This window comes from Bison bison, unplaced genomic scaffold, assembly GCF_000754665.1.
Source record: "Bison bison bison isolate TAMUID 2011002044 unplaced genomic scaffold, Bison_UMD1.0 scf7180017864037, whole genome shotgun sequence".
Classification (NCBI taxonomy): domain Eukaryota; kingdom Metazoa; phylum Chordata; class Mammalia; order Artiodactyla; family Bovidae; genus Bison; species Bison bison.
Window position 1 is genome coordinate 4,310,421 of NW_011494609.1, and position 15,401 is coordinate 4,325,821.

General features: G+C 42.5%; 1 protein-coding gene across 1 annotated transcript in view; it reads left to right on the forward strand.

Moving 5' to 3' along the window:
* Positions 1-15,401, forward strand: part of RUNX1 (runt-related transcription factor 1) — a gene marked incomplete at its 3' end in the record, with an annotated part of 272,413 nt that overhangs the window by 176,940 nt on the left and 80,072 nt on the right. The window contains exons 5-6 of the mRNA XM_010834981.1: positions 1-59; positions 6,555-6,711. The exon at positions 1-59 is cut by the window's left edge and continues 23 nt beyond it. Of these exons, the coding sequence (XP_010833283.1) occupies positions 1-59; positions 6,555-6,711 (216 nt within the window). The remainder of the gene's footprint in view (positions 60-6,554; positions 6,712-15,401) is intronic.

Below are 15,401 nucleotides of genomic sequence, written 5' to 3' on the forward strand. Positions count from 1 at the left end.
TCTGCTCCGTGCTGCCCACGCACTGGCGCTGCAACAAGACCCTGCCCATCGCTTTCAAGGTAACTCGGGCCGGAGCGGGTGGCGGGAGGACAGGCAGAGGCCGGTCGATCGCCGGGGCGATCAGGGAAGGGCCGTGGCCAGGCAGGCGGGGCTGGGTTCTAGAAAGGGGCCGGCGCGGAGGCCCGTGGTCCACCCCTCTGCGCTCCGCACTCGGGGGATGCTGCGTTGCCGTGGCGACCCTCGGTGGGGCCGGGGGTGGGGCCGATGGTGGAGGGGTCCCGCTTCAGTAGGCCGCCGAGGCCTCCGGGGGACGGTTGAAAAAATTAAGGGTGCCCTCCCCCAAAGACGTCCACGGAGGGCCGGCGGGACCTCCTCCCCGGGCAGCGGTCCTTCGCTTTGATCCAAAGTAGGAAAAGTACCCGGCCGGAACCCAGCCCTTCTGAGGAAAGCATCAGGAAATAAAATTGAGATACTTTGATATACCTTTGGATCCAGGAAAAGAAACTTGACAAGGAAAACTCTCAGGGCTTTCCCCCTCATCCACCCCCTCTTTAACAGCACTGTAGGAATTAGCAAGTTCAAAGTCCACGGCGGACTCTGTTAAATTTGCAAAAGTTTTCGGAGGAGTGTTTTTTCTGTTGTTTTGTTTTGAGCTTCTAGCCTATTCCTGACAGAAGGCGCAAGTAGCGAATCCTGTTTCTTTTCCGGGAACCCTCTTGAATGTTATCGCCGGCTCACCTAGCTTGAAGCCCCGGGTCAGCGAAAGGAGGCATAGCGGGCTGCCGTGAGCCTGGGGGTCTCATCCGCCTGCTTTGCTGTTTGAGGGGAGGGGGACGGTGACGTGGACCAGGAAACTTCAGCCTTTTAGTTTCAGAGGTCCGCGTTCACTTTTCACCCCTCATCTTGCGCTAGCTTTCAGCTGTCTTGAAAAACCTTGGCCTTCAAAGGGGCTATATAAACAACCCCGGGCGTTTTTAAACAACCGTCCCACCACCCCTGGCAGCAAACAGAAGACGTTTCATTTCGGCGGTAGGGATTCAGTTCTTCTGTCTTGGGTGGGTTGAAGAAGGGGCAGCTTTTTAAATACAATCAGTGCTGTCATTTCCTGTTCTTTTAAAGGGGCTAAGGTAGGCAAGGGGTGGGGGTGGAAGCTATAAAGATCATCTACTCTTTTTATTCTTAAAAAAAATAAAATAAAATCTGGCTACATAATTGTCCTCTTTAAGGGGAGATTAAAGTTTTTTATGGTTCCAAGCCTGGGATGGATTTCTAGCTAGTTACAATGAATAAATGTTCACTTTTTAAAACACAAGTTAACTATCGGAGTTCTTTATTTTTACGCTTTAGACACCTTCCAAACTTAGATTATGGTTTTTAAAACAAACAAAAAGTGCAGTTGGCTGCCTGTATAGAGTTGCCTCAATTTTCTGAAAGAAGGAGTTTTTGAGGAGGATAGAAAGGACGATGAGTCTGAGCAGCTGCTGGACTCTTTCCTGTCTCTTCCTCCACCTCTACAGATTTGGGTTGGGAGCTCATTTCAATTTTAAATCACTCTAATCCCTGTATATAAAAGGACTCAGCCGGCAGACCTCCTCGGCTCTGACGGGGATGGGCCCCGGGTCACTTGCAGATAAATGCAGAGGGGAGGAGACAGGCTGATAATCAACCCGAGGGTCCTTTAAACCAGGTGCTACAGACACACCACGGAAGTGTGGGTTCTCAGAGATCTGTGGCTTCCTTTGGGCGAAGTCATAGTCTCCTCGGCTAGGGAACCCACACCCCAAATACTAACTGATTAAGAATCTGAAGGAGTTAGGGCCAGGTCATTTCTCAAGCCACCCCATGAAAGTATTTCCTTCTAAAAAGAATGGAAAAAAGGGGGGAAAAAATCACGTAAATTGCTTTCCTGAGCCGTCAGGGAATTCCCTTTAGCAGAAATCTTAATAACCCTAGAGGTTTCCTTTTTAAAATGACTTCTGACAATTCACTGTTTTAAAAAGATCTGTTTTACTGAGTGATCATTTCTAGGTTCAAGATCAAGGTATAAACCTCTTGAAAAAAGTTAAAGTGGATCTTGACAACTTTGGGGGCAAAGGAAAGGACAGTAGAGGAATCAGGCCGCTTGGTGAACAATCTGTCGCCACTCCAGTCCCCAGGAAGAGGGGCCTCTTTCTAAAGGAGACCTGCTCACCGCCTAACGGAAGAAGCAGACAAAACTGCCAGTGAGGGAACAAGCACAAAGATTAGGAATAAAGCAAGCTAAACTTTTGTGTCCCTGACTCCACTCTGTACTCATCTTGCACTACTTACCTCCCAAGCACTTGCTATAGAAATTAGTACTTTAGAATTTGGATTTTATGTAAGCCCCAGACAACCTCTTTAAGAAGGTAAGCACTAAAGAATTACTACGATCCCCCATACTAAGGAGGAGAAAATGTAAAACCATGATAAAGTCTGATGGTATTGATGAGAAGGAGCACTGAAATGATTCTTTAGGCATCTTCTGAATATGTGTAAATCCTCTTCTTTAATCTTTGAAACTAAAGGGAGATTTTAAGGTGTGAGTTTTCCTTAAAATAGATGAAAACCATCCTAATTGCTTATCCTGGGCCCTAAAATATCCCCCACGCCCCTGTGTCTCTGGTGAAATTGCCTTTATTTTTTAGCTTAGAAGAGATCCCTATTTTACTACAGAGAAAAGTCTTAAATTTGCTACCTGTTACTCATTAATTACCGAAGCAGTCAAAAAAAGCTGTTCGGATGACTTAGGATGTGTTTTTTAAGACTGTAATATTGAAGTTTATTTAGGCCCTGGTACACCAGAGTCCGAAGGCATAAACATGCCTTCAGCAAGTTGAGAGGCCTTGGACGCTGATAGTAATATTCTTTTCATAAGAAAGAAAGAAGTAACGTTTCTGTTGGTGAGATCATGGTCTCCTAGCTATGCAGTAAATGTCATCTCAGCTGAATGCTAAGTTCCACCCCTCAACTTTCTTTAAAACACTGGAAATTTAAGGGATTTGAAATAAATGAATTGTGACTATAATTTCAGCCTAACTAGAGTTGGTTTAAAATGCCAGTTTCAGCCGTGAACAGGCTGACCAAGAGCAGTGTGGGGAGGTTCTGTAATATAGAAGAGGCTTGATATTTTGCCCAACTTCCTGATACTTTAAAAACAGAGAAGTTAAAAAAAAAAAAAAAAGAGAGAGATATCCTTTGGCCAGCAAGTCTCTTCTTGTCTGTTTGGTCTGTGTTAAAATGTAAACGTTTGTGTTTCCTTACCTATTGTTTATAGCTTTTCATTCCAGTTGTTTCTTTTATTCTGTTTGAAGTTAGATTAAAAAAAAAATTCTCTGCATATTGCCTATCAGTGATAAAATCTATATCAAATTAACAGAAATGTTAGTTTTTAAGTTAAAAATATTTTTCTAGTCTAAGAATGCTTGCTAACAATTAGATGATATTCTTTATTAGTGTAGTTTTCCTGGATTTAATTCTTTCTCTCCTCCTCACCAAGAAAAATCTATAAAAGGCCAAGTAAATGATCTTTGAGCCCCGAAATATCTTTGACTCCTGCTTCAGTTTGAAAAAGGGGAAAAGAAGATAAACTCCTAATTTCTTTAGTCTTAAATTCCAGCATCAACAACTTTTTCTTGTTTAGCCACCATGATTATTTTACTCTGTATTTTTGTTTGGTGACTGCCTCATGAATTTGCCACATTACTGATGAGGATAGTTTGGAAAGATGAGTGAGGCACAGACATGGAGCACTATGAGAGGGGCCAGGGGGAGGAAGATGATTTAGAATACATTTTGGTAGTTATAAAACAAGATTGATTTATTTTAAGCTCTTTAACCAACAATGAGTTATTCAGTTTGAAAACCATGCAGTTGATCCGGTCCCTGTATACTTACTTACTGAATGTGGAATTAAAACAGAGACGCCAGGTCATCACAGGGAGATGGGGATGAGGAAGTAAAAATATGTTTTCAAGGAGGACATTTCAACATTGTGCGCTAATTTTACAGAGGGAAGTGAAAACAGTTGCGGGGGGAAAACAGACTGGGGGTGGATTTTTAAGAGACTGAAAAGAGCAGAATAAAGCAAGTCTACTTCACGGCAATAGAAAAAACGGTAACAAGAACTACATAACTGATCAATGAGATTTATTTCAATAATGGTTTTGAAACAAAAGGGAATTGTCATATTACTGCTCTTAATTTAACAGCAACAAACGTACTTATAATGGGCTCTAACTACCTAATTAGAGGGTGCTTGGGGAAGAAATAGCTGTGCTTTTAAATTTCCTTTATAGAAAACATGTCCAACATTTGGATGGAAAGGACTGGAAAGAAAGATAAGAGTGCAAGTTGGATAAAATAGGTGAGGTACATGCCTGCCTATTGCTATAAGAATTGAGTCTCCTGGTACAGTCCTGGGGTCAGAAAGATGCCTACCTCTTATAGTGAGTTGGTTCAATTTCCCTGTCATAGTCCTTAGAATCCAACAGCTGAAGCGCCCTAGGAAATAAAAGGAATAAACGGTCAACTGGATGACATGAGAAAGGGTGATGACTAAGCAGGCAATGAAGATGAGAATTTAGAGAAACATGGCTTTTCTGTCATAGAAGGGGGCCTATGGCAGCCTTATATGCAGACAGAAAAAGAGGACTGAAATATAGGTGTTACCCCTGCAAAAATTATGTATCAAATATTAGGTAAAAATGGGGAAGTGGAAAACAGGAGGAGGAATAACCACTGTGGAATGCTTTACTAACACAACTCAAAAATAAAACCCTATACCCACTAGCAATCACTCCTGATTCCTCTCTCCCTCAGCCCCCGACAACCCGTCATCTAGTTTCTATGTCTGTGGATATGCATATTTTAGATTATTCATATAAATGCAATCGTACAATACGTGAACCTCTTGTGAATGGCTTCTTTCTCTTAGTGTATTGTTTCAAAGGTTCATCTATGTGGTAGCATGTATCAGAACTTTATTCCCTTTTGTGATGAGATAATATCAATTGTATGGATCTATCACAGTTTTAAAGTCCATTATCAGTTTATGGACATTGGGTTATGGAATACTTTATCTTTGTAATAAATTTATTGTAATAAGTTTAAAAAATATAAAATGAAATAACCCCCCCTATCGATTATAAAATTGGAATGATGAGCACACATTTCACTAGTCACTGAGAAAATACCAGTCAGGGGTATTGCAAGTGATAGGAGATCGTGATCACGAGTAGAACTGATTTTGATTTGAAATTCTACGACCACTTTAGAAAACACAAACAATGGAATTTAGAAGGATCAAATGTCCATTTCCCAAGAAATGGATATTCCTACATGAAGCATCGTTGGCCATGCGTTTTGCCTTAAAATTCCTGCTTTTTTAAAAAATTACCTAAGTGTCAAAATATTTATTTACTAATTTACTTTACTAGTCCTGATAGGAAATCCATTTCCATTCAGGTACATTGAAGGAATTCTTCTTCAACATCATCTGGGTTTGGAAAAAAATCTCAGTTATCTATCAGGTCCATGTTAAGACATCTCTGGGACTCACAGAATAAAAATGTGTTGAAATTTTGCTCCTGAAATCAGAGCAGCACATCAAAGTGAGCACCCCTCTTCTCTGAGGTCTATTGATTTTGTAGTTAGTATTATGTTTCTGATGTTTTTCTCTTGCATACTGCAATTCAGCGCTAATGAAAAGCAAAATCATAGAATCAAGTAGGGACAATAAGGATGAACTAATTGTGAAGGGAGAGTGTAAGTCATTTACGAATATTCAGCAATTCAGTGGAAGCAATCAGATTTAATTTTAGCAGAAGTTTAAACATCTCAAAGGCAAAATCAACCCTCTTAGGCCTATTGGTAGAGGTCTGGACAAATGAAAAATGGGTTAGGCTATAAACTTACAAAAAAACAAGACATTGTGTTTCTCAAATATGGAGAATTAAGAAGCGATGATTGTATTCATAAGAAGCCATAGCTTTTCAAAGCCCTTGCTATAGTGAGCCTTATTCCAGCCATGTCCTGTGACCTTATGTGGCTTTATTAGGTGAATGTTTTATGATTTAAATATCTATAATTTTACATGTGTGTGTGTGTACGTGCGTGCGTGTTCTTAGTCACTCAGTCATGTCCAACTCTTTGCGACCCCATAGACTGTAGCCCATCAGGCTCGTATGTCTGTGGAATTCTGCAGGCAAGAATACTGGAGTGTGTTGCCATTCCCTTCTCCAGGGGATCTTCCCCACTCAGAGATCAAACCTGGGACTCCCGCACTGCAGGCAGATTCTTTACTGTCTGAGCCACCAAGGAAGCCCATAATTTTACATAGTGGAATTTAAAGTAAATCTTCCCATTAATAGCTTTTCTGTTGTTTTAATTTATGATATAAGTTATGATTTAGTTTGCTATTCCTTTGCAAACTAAAAAGCATCACAATATCCGTTCAGTTTTAGAACAGTTACACAAATGACGTCAAAGTTTCTAACATACCTGATGTCTGTGTTTGTCCCTTGATGGGTGTTTAGGTGGTGGCTCTGGGGGACGTTCCGGATGGCACTCTGGTGACCGTGATGGCAGGCAATGATGAAAACTACTCAGCTGAACTGAGAAATGCAACTGCGGCCATGAAAAACCAAGTTGCGAGATTCAATGACCTCAGGTTTGTCGGTCGGAGTGGAAGAGGTATGTATCTGTCAGAACTGAACTTGAAACACCCAGTATTTACATGGCAACAAACCCAGATTTCAAAACATCTAGAAGTTTCTGTGATGGGATTCCCTAGAAGCATAGTCATTTCTTCCCATTATTGTTGCTATGTCAACCTTGTTATTTAATATATAATGTTTCTAACAGAATCTGGCTTTACATTATTGTTTTCTGTTATTGAATTGGTTTAAGACTGATTTGAAGCAGATAAGACATGAATCGCAAATTCCAAGAAAACCTCTCAGATCTTTACTAAAATGTAAAAATATAAAACGTGCCATCATGGGAGCTAAGATCATACAACTGGGGTTCTCTCTTTGATAATTTTCAGAAATCTCTTTACTGGAAGCCTTTAACTTCTGGTCCATGTGCTATAAGTGACCGAGTTTCACATGATCACTTCTAGTAATTTTAAGGGTTATATAGTAGATGATTATTCCATATGTTTCAAAGAAGCACTTTTTATGGTGAAATATGAAGAAATAGTGTTAGTAACATTCTGATTTGGTGATTCTGATGGTAACGTGACTTTCCTATATATAATTTGGATGGCTTATTATTATCTGTAGGGAGGGGCTGGGCCCAGTTAATATTTTAGGTACTAATAATACCAAAGATTGAACTCTCCCGAGAAATTGTTATATCAATGTGCTTCTATGTGTAGTTTTCTTTCTCCATACATGTTATCAAAGTATTCAACCGGAAAGAGAAATCTTGGCTTGTAATCTCCTCTGGCTTCCAGTCATTTTTAAATATTGTGTTTTCTTTATATTGTAAGAACCTTGGTCCTGTTTTATAAATAGCAGTAAGTACTGTTTGTTTAACTGAAGGAGGTAAGATAGTTTGTTTTGAAAATTGCATTTTTGTGATGCAGTGTTGAATAAGCTTATGAATAAAAGTTATTTTGAGTATGATAAAAAATGACATAGAAAATACCCAAATAACAGTAGATGACTCGTTTTGAAAAAAAGTAAAAGTACAACCAACAGACAGTTAAACAGAAGAGTAATCATTAGTCTTTATAAAGGCATTTGAAAATCTGTGTTCTTGGGGAATTTGATTAGTCAGAGAGGAAAGGGAGTAAAGGCATGTTGCTTTTTTTGGCTGTTGTGTTTGTGTTATCCTGGCTGTCTGGGGAATTTTAAAAACAGAATCATAGGTGGAGAAAAATTTTTTAAACTTATAACATGGTTGAAAATGTTTGTTTATAGCACTATGTTAATAGTAGGCTAAGGCCAAGAAAATTATATCCACTTATTGAAAGCATGAATGATGTTATAAGGTATAAAGGCACAAGGTCGTCTATGGGTTCACTGGTTATATTGAAAGTCCTTGCCTTTCAGTAAATGGAGTTCCCATTGTGGTTCAGAGATACATGTTTAGAAAACATCTCGGAGGTTTCAGATGAGTAGCTGGCAGAGTGGGTGAGAAGCCAATAAAACACAAAGGCCCGACCGTCTGGTCCAGTAACCATCTCAATTCAATTCCTGTGGATTTCTGTTCCTGAGAAACCATAGCTGAGGATCACTGGGTTATGTTTCCAGAGGAAGTAGTATTACATCGTGTGCATCTGTGTAGGTCTATGAGTTGGGTTTTGGTTATGCAAGTTCTGGGAACTCTTCAGTGGTCCATGCCATTTTCCCCTAAGAAGTGCAATAAGTGGCCTTCCCACAAGGGCCAGGAGGCTGGTGATGATAAAGAAGGATATGCTGAAAGCAGCCTGCTTTCTGTGCTGGCGTTTCTCATCCCTCACTGGCCGTGTCTGTTTTGAGTGGGTGACTAAGAGGAGCTTGTGTTGACTTGGGGAACAGTGAACTGTTTCCCCAAGGTGTGGATTGTTTGCGTTCGGCTGCCTGATTAGTGCCAGGATGCCTTTGAGTCTGCAAAGTGGAATAGCTGCAACCAAGGCTGGGCTGTCTTCTGATGGTGTGGAATGAGACACTTAACTGAAATGCTGCAAATATGAACAGTATCTGTTTTGACCAGGCTCTGCTTCCCATGTGTGCTAATAAGCGATCCAAAACAGAGGAACCCCAAAATAAATGTTGTACCCAATTAGTTACCCTGTATGTTGTCAGTCTTGAGTGATTTTTTTTTTTTTGGTTAAGTACTACAAGACAAAATGAGCTGTCGAAAGGCCCAGTTTGACTCTGACTGGTAATTTCTCTCCATAATCGTAAAATAACAACTTTATTTTACTCTTTCAAGTCTTGAGTGTCAACATCAGCGCCTGCCAGGTTTTTTCTTTTTCGTTTTTTGCAATTTGCTTCTCATTATGAAGGGAGCGGATGACTTTCCCTCATTTTAACAATTAGCCTTAATCTCCCTTGCGGAATCTCATCCTTTTAAAAGTTTCATAATGTTTTATTAAGTGATCTTAAGACTATCCCCTATTTTGTTTTCTGGTTTTGAAAATGTGTCTGAAAATACAACACTGGCATCACCACACCACGCTGGGGCCGGGAAGGTCCTGGCCGCTGGCTCATCCGAACATTTCACCGCCAGTTTCCCATTCTGTGTAAAGCCAGTGGTCTGATGAGTTTTCTCAAAGCGGCCTGGTACTCCCTTCTAAATAAAGGGTAGAAAAAGAAACTCCCTTTTCTTTTCTCAGCCTTCAGTCCCTAGGGATTGTAAAAGCTCCTAGAAATTGTCAGGGGTGGAACATGGAAGGGTTTTTCTCTTTTCCACAAAACCAATCTGCCTGGGTGCTGGCTCGGGTCCAGGATCGCGGTTCCTAACCTCGGGTTCAGCCTGCAACTGGGAAAACCTGCCCATCCGGCTTTGAAGGCCTCACTGACAACCCTGGCCCCTAAAAAATACTGGTGAAGGCTGTAGCCGTCTGGGCCTTCCTCCTTCCTTTCTTTTCTGTCCCTGACAACTTAAATCTCTCCTTCAGGGCTATCTCACCCTGGGAATTTTCTCCCTTTGATTCAGTATCACCATGTAGATCCACCATTCCTTTACAATGGAAGGCGAGATAGTAGATCCCAGGAGAGGGGGTTGTTGTTCAGAACTGTTCACACCTAAACACACGCACTGGGGACTATCCCTTACCTCCAGAAAAATCCAAGTTCAGGATCAGGGGGAGCTCTTCTTTGGTGACGTTCATTAGTGGCAGCTCACATAGCTTCCATCCGTCGTTGAAGCAGGTGCTATGGATATTTTCAGTTATAAGAAATTGTATCACGGCTGCAGTCGAGAGACGTTGGAGACGTTTTAGCGATGAAATCCGTGAGTGCTTTCTCCCCTGTTGGAGTACTTAATCAGTTGGAAAGGAATAGATCAGTCAGGGAATACGGCCTTAGTTAAATCATTTTAGAACCAAAGAGGAAATCTACCAGACGTATTATCTATCGTATCATAAATGGGGGAAGAGAATCCACTGCAGATTTCCTTCTGATTTTTCTAAGATTGAGATTTTTAATTTTCGGAACATCCAGGAATCATTTTGAAAATCCTTGAAAGCCTTCTCCCCAGTGGTGGGGGAATGCATGGATGCACTCACACACCCAGTTTCTTGTACAGGCTGCTGAAGCTCCTTTATGGAACTTCTGGGAATCGCATGGACCTGCTCTCCCCCAAGGCAAGAATCTGTGAATCTGGAACTTTTCCTTGACCGTGGAGGGCCAGCCTAGCATGGTGCTGCACGCTATAGATAACCAGAAAATGAGGAAATAAATGAACACATGAGTTAGACATTCTTGCTCCCTGTGCTGTTTTGGTTACACCTGCTTTTATTGTATCCAGGGCCTGGTTTGCATAATTAGGAAAGGAGATCCCATTCAAACTACTGGTCCAGACCTTTAAGACGCCTGCAGGTATACACACAGATGGTCCCTTGCAAAGGAGAAGGGCTTATTTTGTCATTGAAGGGGCAACCTCCTCTCTAGTGAGTGCCTGGCCACCTGGCTACAGACCTGCAATTCGAATTCCCAACCAGCCCAGCAAGGCCACAGGGTTCCCCCACCGTCCATTAGGACCGGGTTTAATTTCTTGGTGGAAATTTCTGTTTATGTTGACCTCCATGGCAATTTTAATCTTGCCCACTTTCCAAATAGTACCCTTCTCAACCCTTTTATAAAATGAAATTCCTTCCTCATGTTCTTGCTGTGGACGACTTCCCAGACATAATATTTACCCTGCCACAATCAGGGCGGTTGTACATTTGTGTAATGTTCGTTACTGAAGGATTTTCATTCTTAAGGTATTTGACTATATTCGCAGAACAGGATGGGGAGGCTGCCTTTCAGATGAGTGAAAGACTGGTTGAAGCAAAGGTACATGCAGGAAAGGCTAGAGGGTACCGGTATTCTAAACAAAGCGAGACGTGTCCTTATGGAGTGGTTATTACTAAGAAATGGTCTGGATGACTCACAATATCATCATCAGATCCCAGTCCTTCTCTGTTTTATCACAGACTCATATAATAGGGGGAGGAAAATTGATCTGACAATCCCAGCGTTGTTTCGTGGATAACATTCAAGATAATCAGTTGGCAGTCAGACCTCCTGGAGAGAATACAAGGAAAAGACATGGGTTGTATTAAAATCACCTCTCCCATTACCACCCCCGTCCCCTGGGTTTTTTTGGATTGCTACAGATCTACCTTTTAAAATGATAATATATACACTGAGATCTGTTTTCACACTTCCAGGTGGGCAAACACGGATAGGAAAAGACTCAGCCTCTGATCGTGCAGCCTCAGGCAGCCCAAGCAAATAACACCTTTTGATGGCAGGAGGAAAGCTGGTGTCCATGATCTGATGCAGAGTCTGTCTCTAGAGATCAGTTTTCTCATTCCGTTTCACATTTGCCCAAGAAAGAGTAACATTTCTTCAAAGCAAGTTGCTGCCTACCACCCAGCAGTTCCTGTCCTGCTTGGTGTCGTGGCAAAGACCAAGGAGGAGAGCTTTCTTGAAAAATGCTTGTGCCTGGAACACGTAGCTTTGCGACTGATCTCTTCATGGTTTTCTTGCTGATTTTATGAAGTGCCAGGTATTGTTGATAGTGTTAGACAGCTTTTTTAAGTTGAGGTTATTTGTATGAACAATATTTAAGAGTTGATGGGCAGAAGCTGGACTCCGTCCACCACTCCCATCCCCCACACCTCCCATCCCACCCCTGCAAACCCCTTCCTTGTCAGCCCACTCGCTTTAGGTTGAAGCAGCTCTTTTTGGTGGGGACAGAAGACTATCAGTCAGAAAGTGCTTCCGAAAGAAATAATGGTTGAGTGATTTTTAGAGCTTCCTGTTTCAGCAGCAAGCATTATAGACATAAACAGTGACCCAGCCAATGGCTCCAGTGCTGCACTGGTTCTAATAAATCAGTTTTGTATTTTCTTTTGTGCTGGTTGGAGAGGGGCGAGAGAGGGTGGAGAAGACTGGTCATGGAAGAACATATTCTGTTTCCTTTTCTTTATTATTTTTAAAGAAAAATGACTTGCTGAAAAGAGAGATGGTATACTGCCTGATGACTGTTTTCTTTCTGTTGGTGGTTATAAAACATTGTCAAATCAGAAAGGGGTTGTTTATGAATAACCATGTACTGTTAGTATGGAAGGGTTATGTAGTTTTGAAGGATCTATTGGACTTTGAGTCACAAGGCGGGTGTGTGTGTGTGTGTTGTATGTGTGTGTGTGTACTTCCACTGAAAAGACTTCCTGGACCAAATTATCTTTGAGGACTAAATCCACACTAATAACATCTCATCTGAAGCCCCCAAAAAGCAATTAACAGAAATTAATAAGTGAGCAGTGTAGCTTTAATGAGCTGCCTATGAATGAATACTTTCAAAGGTTTCTGGTTTTATCAATTCCGTCTCAGGGCGTGGGGGATGAATTGCTGCTCTTTAAGATTTTTATGTTTATGAACATGCATTAGTGGACTTCCAGCAACACTTACCCTCTGTCATTGGTCCTGATGCAAGTACCGTATTCAACAGAGATGTATTATTTTGTCCACGTTGAGAACAAAGCTTTCCATGGCATTCCTGTTGGCACTGATTTGAGATTCTAGCACATTCTCTTCTCTATTAGGCTATATCAGGCAGTGTATCCCATTTAGAAACTCTATTTTGTCACTGAGCTTCTTCCATCACCAAGGGTTTCAGGTTGTTGAAGACCTAAAAATCGTAAGGTGATCCCAGCAACCTCCTTCAGGAGACCCTGTGGCCATCCTGTCAGTGGACACAGAATGCGTTTCCTCTGGTTTCCTTGGTGAGTAAGCTTTCATGTAGGAACCACTTACACTGTTTTTCTTGAAGATGGAAGTACATTTCCTGTCTATTTCTCAACTTGAGTGAATCCCTACTTTTACCTTGAGATTTCAGAGCATCATTAAGGCCGTCAGTTCAGTTCAGTCGCTCAGTGGTGTCCAACTTTTGGCAACCCCTTGGACTGCAACACATCAGGCTTCCCTACCCATCACCATCTCCCAGAGCTTGCTCAAACTCGTGTCCATCAAGTCGGTGATGCCATCCAACCATCTCATCCTCTGTGGTCTCCTTCTCCTCCTGTCTTCAATCTTTCCCAGCATCAGGGTCTTTTCCAATGAGTCAGTTCTTCGCATCTGGTGGCCAAAGTATAGGAGCTTCAGCATCAGTCCTTCCAATGAATATTCAGGACTGATTTCCTTTAGGATGGACTGGTTTGATCTCCTGCAGTCCAAGGGACTCTCAAGAGTCTTCTCCAACACCACAGTTAAAAAGAATGTAGGTGCAGCCTAGTCTGCAGAACTGTGCCTCCTCCACCCCCAGCCCCACCCCCAGCCTCCCATCCAAGGACTCTCCTGGATCTGGTGAATGGGAGGTCTGGCCAGCACCCTCCTGCTGGTGGTGTGTGGCCTTAACTGAGTCACCTTGTGCAAACAAAGGAGACTTCCTTGGTGCAAACAAAGGCAGTGCACAGGAATATGGGCGTTTGAGCACAGTTGGTGATCTGTGTGCTTATCAGATCTCAGCGGAGGAGGCACGGTGGGATAGGCCTGTTTGGAGGTGGAAGTGCTCCAGGTTGCTCCAGGCGTTGATTTGGGGTTTTTAGAGATGTTTTTCCTTGATTCCATTTGAAATCACTGTACAGAGTATAGTCACTGTCTGTCTGTCTATAATGAATGAGAAACAGTTTAAACTCATATCCTAACACAGCTTTCACCTCTTTAAATGGGTGTGTTTCCAGTACCTACGACCCGGGGTCAGTCCAGACATTTTTCTGCTTTCCCCATCTCGTTTGAAACCTCAGGGCTGGTTAGAGCTGGTAGATCTTATCTGTGTATCTGCTTATCAATTTTCATGGTGGTCTCCCACAGTGGGTCCCCACATTTGGCAATATCTTCAAACATTTTTGGTTGTATCCCACCCCGGGGTGGGAGAGCAGAGGCCATTCCTCAGTGCGTAGGACAGCCCTACCGTGCAGAGCATTAGTCACGCCGTCAAGACTGAGAAACCCTGCGCTGGCCTCTCACACTGATCATGATCAGTGGTAATGTGTCCTCTTTTTTTCCTAGCACTTTCTGCCTCTTTACAAAATTTATGAATTAATCAGAAAGTTCACACAGAATTTTAAAAAGTAGAGGACATCACTAAATATGAAAGTCTTTTTCTAAATATCAAAATATACTAGAGTTCTGTATACACAGAACTGCACCATCTCCACATTTCCTGGGTTGGGGGGGGGTGTGTGGCTTCCAGAAAAAGAGACTGCAGGTGGAGGGGGGTCTCTCCATTGCAGGTGGAGGAGGGAGGCAGGAAAATCTCTTCCTGGAGGACTGCCCCCCTCCTTTCAGTCTCTCCCTTAGGAATGTCATGCAGGTGCAGGTCTGTGGGGACCGTCAAAAGCTGTGAAAGTGCACAGCTAGCTTCTCAGTGCCTGTGCCTATCCATCAAGCACCAGTCGGGGCAGAGAGCCACTCATCCAGAAACGTGAATTGATGTGAGTGCACAGCGTCCACGTGAACTACAAGGCGCTGAAAGCAAGGTCCTGGTGTGCGTCGCTGACTGATACCTTACAGAGATGGAAAAGGAGTCGGTTTGCACACCTTGTGGAGATGCAGGGACGGATAGAGGCTGACTTGCCATCCATCCCTGGGAAGCCCTGGTTAGCTGCCAAAAGGCTATCTTCACAGGGACCACAGGCAGACAGAAAGCTGGGTTCTTCCGGAGCTTTTTCCTGCCAGCTCCGTGTTGGTTCTGCCATCACTTGTTTGCTAAAAGAAGATTCAGCGAAAGGTGGCTTAAAAAAAGGTCTGGAAAAAAAAAAAAAGAGTCCTCTGGCATTCTCATTGAAATCATGTTGGTGTCTTCTACGGGAGGAATTTTCTCTTTTTTTAAATTTATTTTTAACTGGAGGATAATTGCTTTACAATGTTGTATTGGTTTCTGCTATGCAACCGTGAGAATAGGCCATCAGTATACATATGTCCCCTCTGTCTTGAGCCTCCCTCCTGCCCGCTTACGCTGCCCCTCTAGGTTTTCCCGGAGCACGGGGTTGAGCTCCCTGTGTTATACAGCAGCCTCCTGCTAGCTATCTGTTTCATGCCTGGTGATGCATATGTTTCAGTGCTACCATTTCAGTCCATCCCACCCTCTCCTTCCCCCGCTGTGTCCACAAGGGCGTTCTTTATGTCTGCATCTCTATTCCTGCCCTGCAAATAGGATCATCAAGGACCGTTTTT